The sequence below is a fragment of the Lithobates pipiens genome, unplaced genomic scaffold, assembly GCF_037356315.1.
Source record: "Lithobates pipiens isolate NorthernLeopardFrog02 unplaced genomic scaffold, aLitPip1_a1.2 Scaffold_19, whole genome shotgun sequence".
Classification (NCBI taxonomy): Eukaryota; Metazoa; Chordata; class Amphibia; order Anura; family Ranidae; genus Lithobates; species Lithobates pipiens.
The window spans coordinates 496,784,821-496,805,180 of NW_027507764.1; the positions used below are offsets into that span (position 1 = coordinate 496,784,821).

Here is a 20,360-nt window from a genome sequence, read left to right on the forward strand (position 1 = left end):
GATTCCTCAGAAGTGGAATCATCAGTCTCCTCTAGATCCTCTGAGGGGGATTCCTCTCCTTTATCCCAGAGTTCCTCACTCTGAGGGTCCTGGGTAACAGAGAAGGACCTAGTGCGTTTTCTTCCACTGAGAGAAGACGCGATTAAGGCCACTAATCTTTCCTCTAAAGCGTTTCTGATTGAGGAAAAAACCTCCTGTGTAATGTATACAGGGGCTGAAGTGCCAGAAGCAGCTGCAGCCCTTGACCCCGACGGCACTCCCTGGCCAGCCTCCCCAGGTCCTGCTGGGGGGGGGGGAGGTGCTGCAGAGGGGGAGGGGTCCTCAGAGCCTGAAGGGAACCCCTTTGAGCCCCTATTCTTCGGGGTACTTGTACCTCTTCTACCCATAGTGCAAAGCAACAAAAGGTAGATGTACCACAAAAAATGCACTGACTGCTGAGTACTGTAGTTCAGCAACTGCCGCTGCTACCAAGATTCAGTCTGGTGCCTAAGTAAATGCTGCCTGGTAATGCCTGTGTCCTCCACATTCACATGTGCCCGTCTGCTCTGTGTCGCTCCATAGGCTGTGTGCACCTGAAAAAAGAGTGCACTTTAAAGCCTGTGTAAGCTAGTGCTCCGCCCCTCCCTGCTGCGACCACTTGCGTCCCCCTTAACTTTTTTTAAAAACAAGTAATCCTGCTGATAAGCATGGAGGGGAGGCTGGGGCAGAGGAGAGGGAAGGGTCAGTGGACATGAAGCCACTGTAATGGCAGCGAACCGCGGGTGATGCGTATGTTACCAATCTCTACCCAGGCCTGTCTCAGTCCCCAATCTGAGGAGGGAGAATCCCGGAAGGCAAAAAACCCCTTACCTTCATCCTTCCTGGAGCATGGCTGGAGGAGCATAGAGCATGGGCACCAAGCAGGCAGAACAGACATGAAAGGTATGTGCTCTTGGCAGCCCCCGGTGGTGACTATAGGCATAGCATACATTTACGTCAAAGGAGAAACCTACTAGAATTAGAAAAATCCTTGAGGAGTCTCCCTTACCTTATCCAGCTGCAGGGTTTGAATAACAGACCGATCTTCGCCTCTAAGGCTGTCAACCAGCTGGAGATCCCTCCCGTCACCTTTTTTCTCTTGGTGTCAGGAAAACTTGTCAGATGTAACTAATGCTGATAGAGTAACTAAGCAGCAGACATAAATTACACTTAGTGCTCTGGGCTAAGATAAGTACACACTATATAGGGATATGCTATGTTCATGTTTCTGAGTTTACAACCACTAAGTGATATGACTAAAACTGTAGGGAATTTTTTTTTTAAGCTAAACTCCAGCTTTAATTAAGCTTCATCTGAAAACAGACGACTCAGGTTATTACTTTTTATTCTCCCACATGGAGGTCGTTTGTGCTTTCTTATTACTGGATAGCAGATATGTATGCTGTGCCATTGTCTTATTGTTGACTTTTCACAGTATGTTGTTTTGTTGATGTTTTTCTTTTTTCTGTACTGCCATTATGCCTTTTTCATGCTTATTCAGGGAAACTTATTCAGTTACATTTTAGACACGGTATTGTAATCTGGTTATACTGTCTGACTATCCTATACTGAGCTTGCAGGCTCTTTTGTAGTGTCTCTTGTGTGCCGTATCCTTCATGTATACTGAATTGTATTTTTATTGGTTTCTGGCACAAACATTTTCCTGATTAAAAACAAACAAAAAAAAAAACACTAAACTTTATAAAAAACACAGTCGTTTGTACATTATTTCATGAGCACTTTGTGCAGTATCTTTGTTGCACATGCACCCCACTGACCTGGAGAGTCTTGTAGAGAAGAATAGGGTGGTTACAAAGTTTCTTGAGTGCGCCAATACAGACCAGGTGTGGACTGTTCTCCCCCAGCCCTTGCAAACAAGATCTTACTAGGCCAGAGTTGAGAAGCCTTCTGTACAAATCAAGCTGAAACATGGATGGCTTGCAGAAGACTATGCTCTCGATCTTCGGAGGGAGGAATTTATTAATGACCTCCTGTGTTCTTCTGAGGATAAAAAGTCCTGTCAGATGTGACAGTTCTGAAGCTCTTTCTTCTCCTAAAGTTTTTTGTTCCTAAACCACGGAAAAACAGAAGACAGCTTAGCATGAAAGGAAACCGTAAATTTAATTTGATAAACAGTTCAGCTCACAAGTGCAGAATGGATGATTGGGTCACACAGAGCACTCGCTCACTACAGCAAAGTCACAACACTTAAAAGGGATGTTAGTGAGTTCCAGCTTTTACAGTGACAGCTAGGCCCTTTCTTCTCTTCACTGCAACACACATAATGAGAGACAGCCACTGAGAAACTTCTGTGGACTGGTTTATGTATGTCTTACTTTCACATTTATTTATGGAGTAGAAACCTTGTAAAACATAAGTCTTTAAAGCAAAGAAGACATTAGCTCATTATAGTGCTTCGGGATATTTGATTAAATAATATGTAAACCCAACATTTTATATTCCTTATTATATACAATGTGCCTATTGTATCGTGTACTTGAATGAGAAAGTATCCGGTTTCCTTTGTGTGAAATGCCTGGTGTTCCTGCCAGTCCCTCTGCTTTTCTATTAAAAACTGACCACACTAAGCAAGAGTACATACCATGGTCAGTTATCTGTTTGCACTGGGAACTCAGCCTGCTCTCCTGATCCTGACACCACCCCACAGCCATTCACTGGGAGGTTCAGTGTTCTGCTGTTTATCCTCCCCCAGCTCTTATGCAGTTGAGAACAGAGGGAATGTGATCACTTTTATTAAAAAAAAAAAAGGGGGGGGTGGGGGGGTTTGACAAACTATACACATATGGTTTGTGTTTCATTTCTATTTTAAACTGAATGTTTTGTTTTACAAGGTGAGGGTTTACAATCACTTAAATACCACTGTCCTTTGAGTTTAGTCTTTGATATATCTTGCCCTTTTATGGAAAATAAAACTAGAACCACAAGCAAACAGCTTGATTCCATCAATGGATTTGTTATCCTGTTAAGCCAGTCTTGTGTTTCACATACTGTACTGTCCTGCTTACCGGTTGACAAATCGGCAGTGCGACAATGCTGACTCATCTAATGGGCAAACCAACGGAAGCCAGGTGACATGGCAAACTGCACAGAAAAATGTACATTTGGCCGATTGAAAGGAATGCTCTATAACTGTGTAAATTCTTTCTTTACACTACTGAGCGACAGGTAGGGCTTTAGGCCTTTTCGTTTTTTTAAACCTCTCAGTTTGCCTATATAATTAAATTAGTTTTTTGTTTACACAGTTTATAGATTCATCAGCAATGCCTTCTTTTTGTCTAACCCATAGTGCAATGGGAATCCTTTGTTGTAATGTATAAAAAATAAGTAGCCCTTTATGGAAAAAAAAAAAAAAAAAAAAGAAGAAGCCCTGGTCTGCAGCACAGACTGGACTACTACTTCTGCCCCCGCACCTCCTCTTAAGTTGCCAGGGAGTTGGATCAGGTGTGTGAGGGGGGGGGGGGGGGGGGGGAGAGGGAGAGGGAGAGGGAGAGGGAGAGGGAGAGGGAGAGGGAGAGGGAGAGGGAGAGGGAGAGGGAGAGGGAGAGGGAGAGAGAGAGAGAGAGAGAGAGAGAGAGAGAGAGAGAGAGAGAGAGAGAGAGAGAGAGAGAGAGAGAAAAGACAGAGAGAGAGGAGACAGAGGTTGCAGAGCTGTGTACAGCCAGAGGAGACCACCACCAGGAAAAACAAAGGAAGCAGTAATACTGCTGCTGTGTAGTCTGGGAAAAGACAAAGCCTGCTGGGAGGAGCAAAGACTTGTTGGAGATGTAGTCCCCAGAGAGACTATACCTGGTGCTGCAGAGTGTTTTGGAAATGCAAGTCTCAGCAAGACCAGTGATATGCAGGAAAGAAAAAGGCAAAAAGTTCCTGGGAGCAGTTGTTTGGAGGACAATGTACAGTACATATCCCAATTAGAAAAACATAACCTATCTCTGCTATGAACCCTGGATAATCTTATTTCATTATACAACAGAATCAATAGGTCGATATAAGAGATCAATTATCAATAATTCATTAAATGCAGCTAAGTCTTTGATCCCTGTGTTGTGGGGGCAAAAAACTGTTCCTACGTTAACTCAATGGTTCCATAAGGTTGATGATCTATGCCTCCTAGAAGAATTGACGTTTAGGCCTGGTTCACACTGCTGCACCACTTGCATACGGCTTGTTTAACAAAAGTCAAAGTAAGTCGCGCCGATGTCAGAGCAATAGTGCGGAACCTTTTTCTAAGTCAGAGTGACTCATGTCACTCCTATTAGAATGGTTCCATTGCACTTAATGGGGTGCAACTTGTAATGCAATATGTGCTCTGAAAGTCAGAGAGCATGTCGCACCAGTGTGAACCGGGGCTTATTTCTAGGGGTTCAGTTTATAAACACTATAAAATATGGGCCTGCTGGTTACAGTTCAAATCCTATAAATTGTACCTAGATACTATCTCTGGGCCTAACATGTTGCTGATTGCTTCATTCAATTGTTCCTTCAGACCTATGGACTATTTTTGTATCTGGCAATAGCCACAATGCATCTGATTCTCTCTTATCTTTGTTTTTCTCCTTTCTTCTCTTTTTTCTAACTTCCCTGCTCTCTCTCTTTTACTATGTTAAATAGTAAAATGTGCTCGCAGTCTCCATTATACTACCCCATAATTGGTAACAAGGATCTAATGTACATTTCATGGAACCTGCACATATTGTGTGTTTGTGTTATATTTATATTGCTTTTCCATTGCAAATTGTCTGTTCACTATGTACCCTTGATCTTTTCAATGAGAGCCTTGTTGGCTAATATTTTGTACCTTTTCACAATCTGCAATAAATGTATTAAACAAAAAAAGAAAAACATAACCTGTTACAATATGGGACTTCATGTGGCAGCACATCTTTGTCATAAAAACATATTTACATCATGTTAAAAAAAAATAAAAATACAATACTGTACAATATAATAACCCAAAAAGGAAAGAGTCCCTGCTGAACTGGCAAATTTCGCTTCATCTATGTCCACCTTTACTGTGAATGGCTGAGCAGCACTCAACAGAGTCGTTTTCATTTGAGAAACAGGATGTAAAGTCACCATCCCGCTGCCAGATCACAGTGCTGTAGTGTATACTGTATGTAGCTTCAGCTACATAAAGTTCATACAGTGCTGACAGCTGCGGCATGTGTTAGTGAATGAAATAGTTTGTCTGGACCAAGCAAGCAATTTAAAATTATACAAACAAAATAATGTAAAAATTATTAAATCAGCTTGTTAATAAGGAAAGCCAATGGGCAGTTTTTATACTCCTGCATATTTTTAAGGTCTTCTGTGAAAAGCAGTGCAGGATGTCACAGTCGTAAAGCCAAATTTTTATGTCAGTAGTTTTCAAACTAATCAAGCATGGCAGCATGAAACTACACGATAACTCTTTGGGAATGCCATGGGTTCCTTGAGAACCCTGATCTCGCCTGCCATGCTGTATACTACATTTTCTATACTTACTTTGGATGCTGAAGGTTCACGGGATTGTAAAATAGGTTCCTCGTATATTTTTCTATAAGTAGTCAAAGATCCAAGTATTCCTGGATTAACAAAGTTTATTAAAGCAAAAAACTCCTGTAGATCATTTTGTATAGGAGTACCTGGAAGAATAAACAAATTCCTTGTTAAACATCTACTGTGTGTAACATTTTACACTACACATCACATATTACGACTGTCAGTTTACTGGAACAGCAAAGAAATGGAGAATATGTTTTCATACCAGTTATACTGTCTTGCTGGGTCCCAAGCTCTGCTCCATAGAAGCCAAAACTTCCTTGTTCAATGATTTTTATTAGCTTAGCTCAGCCACTTGCCTTTCAGAAGATTTAATGAGGCCATTTTTTGCTATAGAGCAGTGCATTACTTTTAACTGACAATTGGGGAGTCACACAACGCTGTCAACAAATATATTATAATAATATATTATATATAATATAATAATATGACACAAATACAGTTATCAGTGTTAAAAATATGCACTATCAGTGTACTAATGACACTGACTGGGAAGGGGTTAAACATCCAGGGCAACCAAAGGGTTAACTGTCTGCCTAACCAGTGTTTTTTTGTTTACTTTCAGGTGTTTTTACCAAGAGGTGTGCTGTATTTTATTCCATGCTTTGCAGGGAAACAAAATCCAGCACATTGTTTACATATGCAGAGTTCCATCCAGTGTGTCTCCTTGCCGATCACTGGGTGCTGCTGTTCGTCCATTGGCCCGGCACCCGTTGATCAGCTTCTGCTGTGACTATTCACAACACGCCCCTCTACCTGGAAGTGCAGAAACAGGTATTTATATGTTATTCTGCACAGAGCGGTCGCCCTGTAGCAATAAAAACCCCTATAGGGTCATCAGCGAGTGGTTAACATGGGCAAGTACACTTGGAGCCAATGTACAGAAAACATGAATTCTATATACACCAAGGGTGAGAGCGTACAGAAAATCATTAATGGGAGGAGCCTTTGGTACGTCACTTCTGGCTACGTATACGGCAGAGCGACTTCCACGACACTTTGTTGATTTAACGTCCTTTAATGAATACATTTTACTACACTATGAGAAAATAACAGCTTACCTGTAAAATCCCTTTTTTTGGAGTGACACAGAGCCACAGTAATTACTGTATGGGTTATATAGACACCTTTAGATAATGGACACTGGCACACCCTAGACAGGAAGTTTAGCTCCCTATATAACCCCTCCCCTTACTGGAAGTACCTCAGATTTGTAGCAAACAATACACGTGCAATCAGAAAGAGGGGAGGAACCTCTTTGTCCCGTGATGTACTCCAAGAAAAGGATTTTACAGGTAAACGGTTATAAAAATCCTATTTTTTTTATCGTACATCACGGGACACAGAGCCACAGTAATTACTGTATGGGATGTCCCAGAGCAATGCTATCTGAGGGGAGCGAGACACAAACAAAAGTAGGGTACAATCAGACCCAAGGACCTATACTGCTGCCTGCAGCACACTGCGCCCAAAGGCGATATCCTCATGTTTTCTTACATCCACCTGATAGAATCTGGTGAATGTATGGACTGAAGACCAAGTTGTGGCCTTACAGATTTGAGCAATGGAGGCTTGGTGATTCACCGCCCATGCAGCATTAACAGCCCTGGTATAGTGCACTTTGAAAATGTGGAACTTTCCTCTTCAAACCACGAGCTTAAATAATTACTTGCCGAATCCACTTAGCAATAGTAGATTTCGACGCTGCCTGTCCTTTCCTAGGACCTCCAGGCAACACAAACAAAGCATCAGTTTTCCGAATCTGAGCAGTTGCCTCCAAATAGATTTTGACTGCTCTCACTACATCCAAAGAATATAGTGATTTTTCTTCCATATAACAGGGTTCTGGAAAAAAAATGAAGGTAGAACAATATCCTGGTTTAGATGAAAACCTGAAACCACCCTCGGAAAAAAACTAGGATGAGGACGCAATACTACTCTATCCTTGTGAATGAATAAATATGTCTCTTAAGAAGAAAGAGCAGCCAATTCTGACACCCTTCTTGCAGAAGATATAGCTACCAGAAAAACTAGCTTCCTTGTCAACAGGACCAAGGGAATATGTTGTATCGGTCAAAAGACTGTTTGTGTAATGCCGACAGAACTAAATGAAAGTCCCAAGGGTTGAGGGGTGTTCTAACCAGTGGATTAAGCCACGTTACCCCCTATATAAAGCTTTGGACAAAAGAATGTGAAGCAAGTGGTCGCTATGGCCGAGACCTGGCCTTTGATGGTACTCAAGGCCAGCTTCATCTCTAACCCCATTTGCAGAAATGCAAGGATTCTACCTATGACATACTTTCTGGGATGCCAACCCCTGGATTCACACCAGGAAACATTCCTCCTGGACTCTATAATAAATTACTCTGGAAGCTGGCTTTGTTGCATTAATCAAGGTAGATATCACCGAGCATGAAAGCCCATGATTCTTTAGAATGTGGCTTTTAATAGCCAAACCATTAAATTTAGCGTTTGTAAGGTAGGATGGAACACTGGTCCCTGTGATAGCAGGTCTGGACGTGGTGGTACTGGACGTGGCCTCTACCCCCATTTTTACAATCTCTGAATAAATGAAGCCACTATCTTTCCCAACAATCTCATGCAAAGGCTAATAGAAGGATCATTCTTTACCCTGACCACCTGAACCAGCTCCTTTATGGCGCTGATCTTTGCCTGGGGTAAAAACACCCTCTTCTGGGTTGTATCTATAACCAGACCCAAGTACTCTAGTCTTCTTACTGGCTTTACAGAAGATTTCTCTAGCTTGAGGACCCAACCTAGGTAATTGCAGGTAGTTGACTGTGGTGACCATGCTTTGGCCCAAGCGGGCTACCGACCAATCTATCAATAGCAGGTTGTTATACCTGATTGAATTGATGCCGTACAAAAAAAGAGCGAATTTTCAGGAAACGATTTAGATCTTTGAGATCTAGAATGGATGTGACATCTCTATTTGGTTTTGGAACCGTGAAAAGGTTTGAATAAAACCCTAACCCCTGCTCTTCCATGGGGACCATCATGATCACTTTTTGTGACAAAAGTCCTTCTAACGCTTGAAGGAGAGACTTCTTTTACTCTGGATCTTTGGAAACATTTGACCCGAGAAAACGAGGAGACAGGAATTCTCGAATCTCTAGTTTGTAACCTAGAGCTATTGTGGAGACCGCCCATCTGTCTTAAAAATCCTCCTGCCAGACCCTTGAGAACTCTGTGAAGATTAAAGCCGCTAACCTCCTCAGTAATATATACAGGGGCTGAAATGCCGGGAAGCAGTTGCAACCCCTGACAGCACCCAGAGGGAGGGTCCTCAGAGACTGAAGGAGATCCCTTTGAGCCCTTGTTTTTTGTGGTATTTGTACCTCCCCCTCTGCCCATAGTGCCAAGCACAAATGCAGAGGTACTACCAGAAAATGCACCCACTGCTGAGCAAATAGTCCAGCAACTGCCGCTGCTATCAAGGCTCAGGCTGATGCTTAAGTAAACGTGTCCTGGGAATTCCTGTCTCACCAACACTCACATTTCCCGGTCTACTCTATGTCCCTCCATCAGCTGAATGCACTTGCAAAAGGTGTACTTATAGCCTACACAGCCTCTGCGCCTGTGAGGCTGTTAAGCCCCGTCCCCCCATTTCCCACCATGCCCCCCCCTCACTTTTTTTCAAAAAGACTGCTTTCCCAACCGAGCAGGGCTCCGATCCGACTGGTTCGGTATGTGGGGGGGGCTGGGGTGGAGGAGAGCTGCTGGAGAAAACTGCCGTACTATGGCGATGGCAACACAGCATACCACCGACTGACCCATACTCCCTTCAGCCTTCTTGAGAGAAGAAAAACCAGTCCAGGTGGGGGATTTTAAAGAAAAGCCCCCCCGGTTCCAACATCTTACATGGGGTTTGGGCTGGAGGAAGCGTGCAGCTTGTAATGACACAGAGTGAGACTGACAAGCACGGAATCAGGTACATGCTCTTGACAGCCCTTGTGGCGACTTTAGGCATGACAACATTTTACTTAAAGGAGAAAACCCATAAGAATTTGAAAATTCCTTAGGAATCTCCACTTACCTTAACCAGCTGCAGGGTTCTGTGGTAAACCAGACAGACTCAATCTTCACCACTCAAGGAGGGCTCAGTTTACAAAACCTTCAGGGACCGGCAACCCTTTTTATCAGGGGATTCACACTCCTGGACCTATAAAGCACCCCGCCAGTGAAATATGGCTGAAAAAACCAAGCACTGGATCCCGGGGTCCAGCTCTCTAAAAAGAGAAGCGTTACAGGCAAAACCTACTTTCTTCCTAAAAAGTCACTTTAAATGGATTTGGTTGTGTAGCTTGCCCAGCAAAGGAATATTCCAGTGGAGCTCAGGACAGCACATCTTTACTCGTGACCAAAACCTAAGACACTAGCGAAAAAACTGAATTACTCCCAGTAAGGGGAGGGGTTATCTAGTGAGCTAAACTTCCTGTCTAGGGTGTGTCAGTGTCCATCACCTAAAGGTGCCTATATAACCAATACAGTAATTACTGTGGCTTTGTGTCCCGTGATGTATGATAAAGAAATCTTTTTTTCTCCTTGGGTCACATGCTTGGAAGGAGAGTCCATTAATTTGTCAACACACATATAAGCTGGTCCTGCCTTGGAATTACATGAAGTGCAAATCAGGTACACATTGGCTACTGTTAATTAAGTGATCACAGGCTTCCTAGTGAGTGTTTAGTGTATCCAGTAGTCATTGGGTGGCATTGCACATTGTGGAAAAGAAGACTCAAGCTGGATGGACTTATGGACTATATTTATTTTTCGATAGATTGTATTTTGCACCAATAGGAGATATTATTCACTGATCTCATGATTGTCCTGAATCAGTGGCTTTTAAATATGTACGCTTTCTATATATATATGTAATTATATTATTCACTTTGTTTTTGATTGCACATCAGTCATTATTTGGGTTATAGACAATTTTTTGAATTGCAGTATCTTGTTACTTTATATTTATTTTTTATTTCATATTAATTCTGTGAGCAATATTTTGCATATTTTGATACATCATTTAATAGTGCACACTATTCTTACTAGCGCCCCCTATATTCCATAATCATTATAACACCAATTCTGTATACAGCAAGGGCGAAAGTGTGCAGAAAAACATTATAAGTCCATAAATAAGCAGAACAACCTAACATACTGGAGCAAAGAAATCACAGCGGAACAGGTCTCAAAATCTCTAATACAACCATTGTAAACGGGAATCCTTGTTATGCATAAACAGCCAAACCATGGAAAAAAAAATATTCAAAACTATAAGTGGTGTTGAAGATCCTGAATAAGATGGTGTTTCACGCATAAGAGTCAAGAAAGAAGAAAACAAAGAAAGTCAGAGGAAAGGAAGTAGAAAAGCATAGTGAGGGTAGGGGGGTGTCCCGAGGGTAATCCAAAAGAAGACATAGTTTCCATACACTGCACTGATGATGACTAAAAAGCCTAAACAGCCACGTGCAGTTTGAAATAAGGCTCTATAATGGGGGTCAGCAATCTGTAGATCGTGATCTACCGGTAGATCACGGACAGGTGACTGATAGATCTCTCAATGCAGACGGACTACTTGTAAAGTTGGAGCTAGAGGTCGACCGATATATCGGCTGATATTTGCCGTTTTTTAATTAATCGGCATCGGCCGATTGTGCGGATAAAAAGGCCGATTTAGAACAGCGGGACTTGGAAATGACTTCTGTAATAGAAGTCAATGTAAGTTGTCATAGAAACGACTTTCCTCCTCTCTGGGCAGCCTGCCAAGAAAAGAACAAAAAGATACAATGTTTACACTTGAATGAATGAAATCATCTCAGTGTGTAGAAGTTCTCAGTTTAACCATTTAAAGACTAAATCTTTTCTGACACTTGTTGCTTACAAGTAAAAGTCATGTATTTTCTGCCAGAAAATCACTTAGACCCCCCAAAAATTATATATATTTTTTTTAGCAGAGATCCTAGGGAATAAAATAGCTGTTGTTTCAATATTTTATGTCACACGGCATTTGCACAGAGGTCTTTCAAATGCATTTTTTTGGGGAAAAAATACACTATTTAAAAAAAAAAAATTAAAAACAGTAAAGTTAGCCCATTTTTTTTTTCGTCCAAAAGTTTTGACTACCTGTTTTTATTTAATATATAGGTTTTTTTTTAATCTAAATCATACATACAAGTAAACTGATTGGAGGTTTGTTTTGTTTAATAAATGTTTAAATGTAAGAAATTTTCTGTATCACTTATGAAGGCCGCTTTCACACTGGAGCGGGCAGGCGTTGATGGTAAAACGCTGCAAGTTTTAGCGGCTCTTTACCATCATTTTAGCGGCGCTATTTGGCTGCTAGTGGGGCACATAAAACCCAGCTAGCGGCCGAGGAAGAGGTTAAATGCGCCCGTGAAGCACCTCTGCCAAATCGCATTGCATGCGCTTCGGCAGTGGTGCCCATTCATATCAATGGGCAGGAGTGGTGGAGGAGCGGTATACACCACTCCAAACGTGCTGCTTGCAGGACTTTTTTTAAGATCCTGCCAGCGCATCGCCTTAGTGCCCGTTCACACTACCGCGACTTGTCAGGCGACTTAGTCGCCTGACAAGTCGCGCTCCGTTCTGTACTATGGAACCGTTCTAATAAGAGCGACTCAAGTCGCTCCGACTTAGAAAAAGGTTCCTGTACTATTTTTGGGGCGACTTCAGGCGACTTGCATTGACTTCTATACAGTCGTCGTTTTGCAAGTCGCTGCTGAAGTCGTGTGCAGGTTGCGTCTGAGTCGCGCTGCAAGTCGTGTCGCCCCTGTGTGAACGGGCACTCAGTGTGAAAGCACTCTGTCTTTCACACAGACTGCAGGGGAGCCGTTTTGCAGGCACTTTACAGGCGCAAATATTAGCCCAAAAGCACCTGAAAAATGTCCCAGTGGGAAAGGTGTGTTAGATTTTATGAGATCAAGGGGGATTAAAAAAAAAAAAAATCAGCCTAACATATCGGCCCAAAAAAATCGGCATCATATATCGGCTATCGGCCGCCATGATTTCTAAATATCGGCATCGGCCAGAGAAAAACCCATATCGGTCGACCTCTAGTTGGAGCTGTATAAGGGAGCAAGAGCCACATAAGCTGATGCCTCCTCTGTAGTGCTGGCTCCTGTCCCATGCAAATACCAACTGCACACCACTTCTTATCCCGCCTAGCGGCCTCCAGAGTGGTGTCAGCAGCAGGAAAGAAGCGATCTTCAGGTCAATATGAAGCAATACACTGGGCATATTAGTATAGGACTGCTTTCATACGGATGCACTGTGGTTTACCCACACCGAAAGTGCAGTGTACCTGCAGCTTTTCTGTGGGTTCTGAGCTTAGCCATTAACTTCTAATATATCCTGCTGTTTTACCATCCCCAAACGTTACGTGTGAACGAGCCCTAAGCATGCCAATGTAGAATACAACTAAGGCCTTTTTCACAAGTGCAGCAAGCACTGCTGCTCCTCTGTAAAGTGATCCGAGTGTGTGTTGAAAAGTGGTGATGAGGCGATATGTTGCTTCCACACTACCCGATTTAAACCCATGATTGCGACACGGTAGTACGGCAGTTAGAGATTAAGATCAGGCGTGAGGAGGCAACACTGTGCCCGGTGATTTTTGACTTGTCCCTTGTTGTTCAGGTAGATCTCCACCTCTTTATGGTTGCCTGCCCCTGCTCTGCTCTATAATATTAGGCTATATTTGACCTATACACTAGTGGTCCTGCATTTGGGTGAAGCAACAATTTACAAGAATTTGTCTGTTCTCAACATGTCCTTGGAAGACAGAATTCCTTTGGAAAAACCTACAGTCACCGAGAGTCTATAACTGTTAGTGCTTATCATCGCTTTTCCAAAAAGGATTGTCCCAACTATGGGCAACATTACAGCTTTTTTTTTTTACTTTATTCCCCGCCAAGTACTGCCAACAGTTTGTGTATTTACCTGAAAGAATGATTCTTTTGCTGCAAGACAAACTGCTGAGTGCCAGTGTGGTTTTTATGGAGCTGTTCTTTAAGCGATGCCCCTCGTCACAGATGATTAGGTCGAAGCCCAGGCTCTGGATTTGGTCCAAAGAGCGTAACAACATCTCATAGCTAATGATCAGTACGGGATACAGGGGAGAGTTGATAAATTCTTCCACTTTGTGATCCTGTGCACAAGCAGACCATAACAACAATAACAGAAATTGATCTTCAATGATTTATACAGACATAGTGCACTCGGAATTCTGCAACATACACATCAAGAATCTCTAGAAAGTGGTTTCATATTAGACTTATACTAGTTTACTGACAAAGTGTTTGTAACCCAAAAAAAAAAAAAGAGAGAAAGCTCCTGTTCCCTTATAGCAGGTTAAACAGCACAGTGCTGTCAAACCTGCCCCTCTCTAAGGCCGCGTACACACGGGCGGACTGTTCGCCCAACATTGTTCGTCAAACAATCCGACAAACAGTCCGCTCAAAATTTGCATGAACGGACTTGACCACACACGATGAACGAACAGTCCGCTGAAAGCGTGCGCGATGACGTGAACGGCACGTACGACGGGACGAGAAATTCGACGTCCAATACACTGCAATGCAACCTTCGCCGTGTAAATCCTTTCTGAGCATGCGCGAAACTTAGTTTGTCGAACAAGCCTACACACGAGCGGGCTGTCCGCTGAAACCAAGTTTCAGCGGACTGTCTTACGGAAATTCCGAAAAACTTTGTTCATCAGACTGTCTGCCTAACAAAGTTGGGCGAACAGTCCGCCCGTGTGTACGCGGCCTAAGCTGTAAAAAAAACTGTCTGATCCTGCCAGTTCCTGTGTGCTGACCATAATAATCATGGTTGTTTAACCCTGATTACCATGGTCAGTTTATGTGCCTCCATCATCCGTAGCTTTCCTCTATCCCCATCTACCCCCCCCGCCTGTTAGCTCTGTCTGTCTGATTCTCTGTCTTTTCAATGTAACAACCACTTTAAAACTTGTAGAGTATGGGTAATCTCTCACAATAGAATAAGATATTTCTAGAGCACTGTAGGTAAAAGAGGATTGTATTTTTTTTTTTTTTTTTTTTACAAAAAAAGCTTTTCCCCAACTGTGACCTACTCTCAAGGAACTCTCCATTCGGGAGGAATCCCAGAGATTCTTGATTATTACGTAAACCCCATTCTTTACATTAAAACGCTCCACATCCTACTCAGTGGCGGCTGGTGAAGTTTTTGGATGGGGGGGCGCCAGACCCCGCCCATCATTTTGGCCCCTCCCACTTCTCATAAAACACGCCCCTTATGTAATCTAAAAAAAAAAATTGGCGTGGGTTCCCCCCTCCGAGGGCATACCAGGCCCTTAGGTCTGGTATGGATTCCAAGGGGAACCCCCTACGCCGAAAAAACGGCGTGGGGGTCCCCCCAGATCCACACCAGACCCTTATCCGAGCACGCTACCCGGCCAGCCAGGAAAGGGGGTGGGGACGAGCGGGCGGCCCCCCCCTCCTGAGCCGTACCAGGCCCTCAACATGGGGGGGTGCCTTGGGGGAGGGGGGCGTGCGGCCCCCCACCCCAAAGCACCTTGTCCCCATGTTGATGAGGACAAGGGCCTCTTCCCGACAACCCTGGCCGTTGGTTGTCGGGGTCTGCGGGCAGGGGGCTTATCGGAATCCGGGAGCCCCCTTTAATAAGGGGGCCCCGGATACCGGCCCCCCACCCTATGTGAATGAGTATGGGGTACAATGTACCCCTACCCATTCACCTGTGAAAAAAAAGTACAAAAAAAACACAACACAGGGTTAAAATATTTTATTGCACAGCTCCGGGGGTCTTCCGTCTTCGGGGGTCTTCTCGCCGGACTCCTCCGCTATCTTCTTGTAGCTCTTTTGCTAGCGGAGGAGCCCGGCTTTCTTCCTCGCCGCCGGCCTCTTCTCCCGACTTCGGGGGTCTTGTCCCCCTCTTCGGTTCTTCTGCCGGGCCACAGCGCCTTCTTATAGCTCTTTTACAGGCGGTGGCCCGGTCTTCTGTCGCCGCCGCCGCCCGTTCTTCTTCTTCTTCTTCTTCTCCTTCTTCTCCAGGAGATGTTGCCTCGACGATCTCCCTGGCCGGAATGCCAGGGACGCGCTGCGCTGCCACTTATATAGGGACAATGGGGCGGTGTCACATGGGTTGATGTCACATGGGTTGATGTCACATGGTGACTGTGACATCAACCCATGTGACCAACCCATGTGACACCGCCTCATTGTCCCTATATAAGTGGCAGCGCAGCGCGTCCCTGGCATTCCGGCCAGGGAGATCGTCGAGGCAACATCTCCTGGAGAAGAAGGAGAAGAAGAAGAAGAAGAAGAAGAACGGGCGGCGGCGATAGAAGACCGGGCCACCGCCTGTAAAAGAGCTATAAGAAGGCGCGGTGGCCCGGCAGAAGAACCGAAGAGGGGGACAAGACCCCCGAAGTCAGAAGAAGAGGCCGGCGGCGAGGAAGAAAGCCGGGCTCCTCCGCTAGCAAAAGAGCTACAAGAAGATAGCGGAGGAGTCCGGCGAGAAGACCCCCGAAGACGGAAGACCCTGTGTTGTGTTTTTTTTGTACTTTTTTTCACAGGTGAATGGGTAGGGGTACATTGTACATTGTACATTTTTTCACATAGGATCTGGGGCCCCCCTTTTTAAAGGGGGTTCCCGGATTCCGATAAGCCCCCAGCCCGCAGACCCCGACAACCAACGGCCAGGGTTGTCGGGAAGAGGCCCTTGTCCTCATCAACATGGGGACAAGGTGCTTTGGGGTGGGGGGGCCGCACACCCCCCCCCCTCCCCCAAGGCACCCCCCCATGTTGAGGGCACGCAGCCTGGTACGGCTCAGGAGGGGGGGGGGGCGCCCGCTCGTCCCCACCCCCTTTCCTGGCCGGCCGGGTAGCGTGCTCGGATAAGGGTCTGGTGTGGATCTGGGGGGGACCCCCACGCCGTTTTTTCGGCGTAGGGGGTTCCCCTTGGAATCCATACCAGACCTAAGGGCCTGGTATGCTCTCGGAGGGGGAACCCACGTCAAATTTTTTTTCAGAAATTTGGCGTGGAGTTCCCCCTTCAGAGCTCATTCTCCGATTGGCCACGGCAAAAGTCGCCTGGCCTGGGGAAACCTTTCTGGCTGTGAAAGCTTTTTGCATTCATTCAGCTAAATGCATGAACATTCTCAACAAAGTAGAAACTAGAAAGCCTTTATGCGGTGACTCACCTGTCTCACTGTCTGACAGCTCCGCTCGGGCTAAGGAACGGAGCTGCCGACGTCACTTCCGGGTTTTGTGAAGCAGCCGAAAGCCGGAAGTGACTGCCTGTCTAAGAATGACAATGCTCCCGCCCGTAGAATCACAGTGATTTTACGGGCGGAAGCTAGTCGGCGTTCTGCAGTGCGCCGCAAGGCGGGTTTTTAACCCGCAAATGAAGCGCCATGGATGCAATCTTGTGATTGCATCGACGTGGCGCTTCTCATAGTGCACTGTGACCGGCGCCACAGTACACTATGTCAAATTGTTAAATGACATTTTTTTTTTTAATGTCTTAAAGGGCCCGTTTTTTTTTTTTTTTTACTTTTTTTTACACCTAGGGAGAGGGGGGGCGGCGCCCGGGCGCCCCCTATGGACGGGCCGCCACTGATCCTACTGATCAAACTACTGTATCATGAGCTGTAGGTTTAATTCAAGTAATTCTAAAGGTTATTTTTTTTTTTTTTATATAAGTGACAAACATGTTATACTTAACTGCTTTGTGCAATGGTTTTGCACAAAGCAGCCCAGAGCCTCCTCTTCTCAGGTCCCCCGCTGGTGCTCCTGGTCCCTGCCCCCGCCAAGTGTCAACCATAGCAAGCTGCTTGCTATTGGGGTACTCATGCGAGTATGTTCCCGAGCTGCCTCTATGTGTCCATAAGACATCCCCTGCTCCCTCCTCCCTGGCTGTGATTGACAGCAGCAGAAGCCAATATCCAATAAGAAGCGAGAGAGCCGAGAGAGCCTCAGCTCATGTGCAAAAAAAGATTGCTGTAGATTTGTATGAACTTTCTTTGAATCTGTGTGCCCTCCAGCAGCAGCTGATTATCACACTTTTACTGGCAGAATATGGCGGCACATGGCTCCTTGTAGACCAAGTCACGTGTGCACATGAAAGGTTGACGTAACTAAAGCTAAACGACAAATATTGTTAGGAAGTTGCTCTGGATACAGCTTGCAGATAATGTCGCTGCAATCAGGACATACAGTATCTCACAAAAGAGCGTACACCCCTCACATTTTTGTAAACATTTTATCTTTTCATGTGACAACACTGAAGAAATTACACTTTGCTACAATGTAAAGTAGTGAGTGTACAGCTTGTATAACAGTGTAAATGTGCTGGCCCGTCAAAATAACTCAACATACAGCCATTAATGTCTAAACTGCTGGCAACAAAAGTGAGTACACTCCTAAGTGAAAATGCCTAAATTGGGCCCAAGAGTGTCAAGATTTTGTGTGGTCACCATTGTTTTCCAGCACTGCCTTAACCCTCTTCGGCATGGAGTTTACCAGAGCTTCACAGGTTGCCACTTGAGTCCTCTTACACTCCTCCATGACGACATCACAGAGCTGGTGGATGTTAGAGACTTGGCGCTCCGCCACCTTTTGTTTGAAGATGCCCTACAGGTGCTCAATAGGGTTTAGTTCTGGAGACATGCTTGGCTAGTCCATCACCTTTACCCTCAGCTTCTTTAGCAAGGCAGTAGTCACCTTGGAGGTGTGTTTGGAGTCATTATGTTGGAATACTGCCCTGCAGCCCAGTCTCCGAAGGGAGGGGATCATGCTCTGCTTTGGTGTGTCACAATACATGTTGGCATTCATGGTTCCCTCAATGAACTGTAGCTCCCCAGTGCCGGCAGCACTCATGCAGCCCCAGACCAGGACACTCCCACCACCATGCTGACTGTACTCCTCACCTGGTTGCCGCCCCACACGCTTGACACCATCTAAACCAAATAAGTTTATCTTGGTCTCAGACCACAGGACATGGTTCTTAGTCTGCTTGTCTTCAGCAAACTGTTTGGGGCTTTCTTGTGCATTGTGTTTGGAAGAGGCTGCCTTCTGGGACAACAGCCATGACCAATTTTATGCAGTATGCGGCGTATGGTCTGAGCACTGAAAGGCTGACCCCCCATCCCTTCCACCTCTGTAGCAATTCTGGCAGTACTTATATGTCTATTTCCCAAAGTCAACCTCTGGATATGATGCTGAGCACTGAACTTCTTTGGTCGACCATGGCGAGGCCTGTTCTGAGTGGAATCTGTCCAGGTAAACCGCTGTATGGTCTTGGGCACTGTGCTGCATCTCAGTTTCAGGGTCTTGGCAATCTTCTTATAGCCTAGGCCATCTTTATGTAGAGCAACAATTATTTTTTCAGATCCTCAGAGAGTTCTTTGCCATGAGGTGCCATGTTGAACTTCCAGTGACCAGTATGAGAGAGTGAGAGCGATAACATCAAATTTAACACTCCTGTTCCCCATTCACACCTGAGACCTTGTAACACTAACGAGTCACATGACTCCGGGGAGGGAAAATGGCTAATTGGGCCCAATTTGGACATTTTCACATAGCTCACTTTTTTTGCCAGTGGTTTAGACATTAATAGCTGTGTGTTGAGTTGTTTTTAAATTACATCAAATGTACACTGTTATACAAGCTATACATTCACTATTTTACATTGTAGCAAAGTGTAATTTCTTCAGCCTTGTCACATGAAAAGATAAATAAAATATTTACAAAAATGTGAGGGGTGTACTTTGTGAGATGCTGTATATGTATAAAAAAATGGAGTACTGATTCTGAGGCGCTCACCCTTACTAACAGGAGAGTTGAGGGGTTACATGGTTGGTAAGGTTGAAGAAAGACACCGGTCCATTCAGTCCAACCTAAGTGTGAGAGTGTGTACGTTGCTACAATTTTCAGTACCCACTAACAAACACATCTAAAAGTTATTTTTTAATTTATCTACACTCCCCACTGACAGCACAAACTTTTGGAGGGGAGTTACGCATATTTTATTGTTTTAACAGTAAATAACCCCTTATGCAGTTTAATAACCAATTCTCATCCAATTTAATATACATGATTAATATTAGAGCTGCATGATTGTTTAAAAAAAATTGCGATATTAGTCCAGCATTTCCACGATTTATGTAACAAGTGCCGAGCCTTTCTTTGCTCAGAGCTGTCAAAAAAACAAACAAAAAAAAGGCAACGTTTACTACGTTGCTAAGCGCCAAGAAAAAAAACAATGTATCATTTGGTGCTTTTAGATCAAAGGGATGAACTTCGGTCTTCAAATGAGGTTAGTTTAACCACTTGAAGGCTAAGCCTTTTTCTGGCACTTGTTGCTTACAAGTTAAAATTACTATTTTTTTGCTAGAAAATTACTTCGAACCCCCCAAACATTTTATATATATATATATATATATATATATATATATATATATATATATATATATATATTAGAGGTCGACCGATATATCGGCCGGCCGATATTTGCCGTTTTTTAAATAATCGGCATCGGCCGATTTGTGCTGATAAAAAGCCGATTTAGAACTACAGCGGGACTTTGAAATGGCTTCTGTATAGAAGTCAGTCTAAGTTGACTGAGTCGTCATAGCAACACTTTCCTCCTCTCTGGGCAGACTGCCAAGAAAAGAACTAAATGATACAATGTTTACACTTGAATGAATTAAGTCATCTCAGTGTGTAGAAGTTCTCAGTTTA

General features: G+C 44.3%; 1 protein-coding gene across 2 annotated transcripts in view; it reads right to left on the reverse strand.

Moving 5' to 3' along the window:
* The window catches only part of RAD54B (RAD54 homolog B), a 165,589-nt gene that overhangs the window by 48,424 nt on the left and 96,805 nt on the right, over window positions 1-20,360 (reverse strand). For both annotated transcript variants that reach the window (XM_077493041.1, XM_077493040.1), the window contains exons 8-10: window positions 13,558-13,765; window positions 5,521-5,660; window positions 1,797-2,087 (exon numbers count right to left, since the gene is read on the reverse strand). In XM_077493041.1, the coding sequence (XP_077349167.1) occupies window positions 1,797-2,087; window positions 5,521-5,660; window positions 13,558-13,765 (639 nt within the window). The remainder of the gene's footprint in view (window positions 1-1,796; window positions 2,088-5,520; window positions 5,661-13,557; window positions 13,766-20,360) is intronic.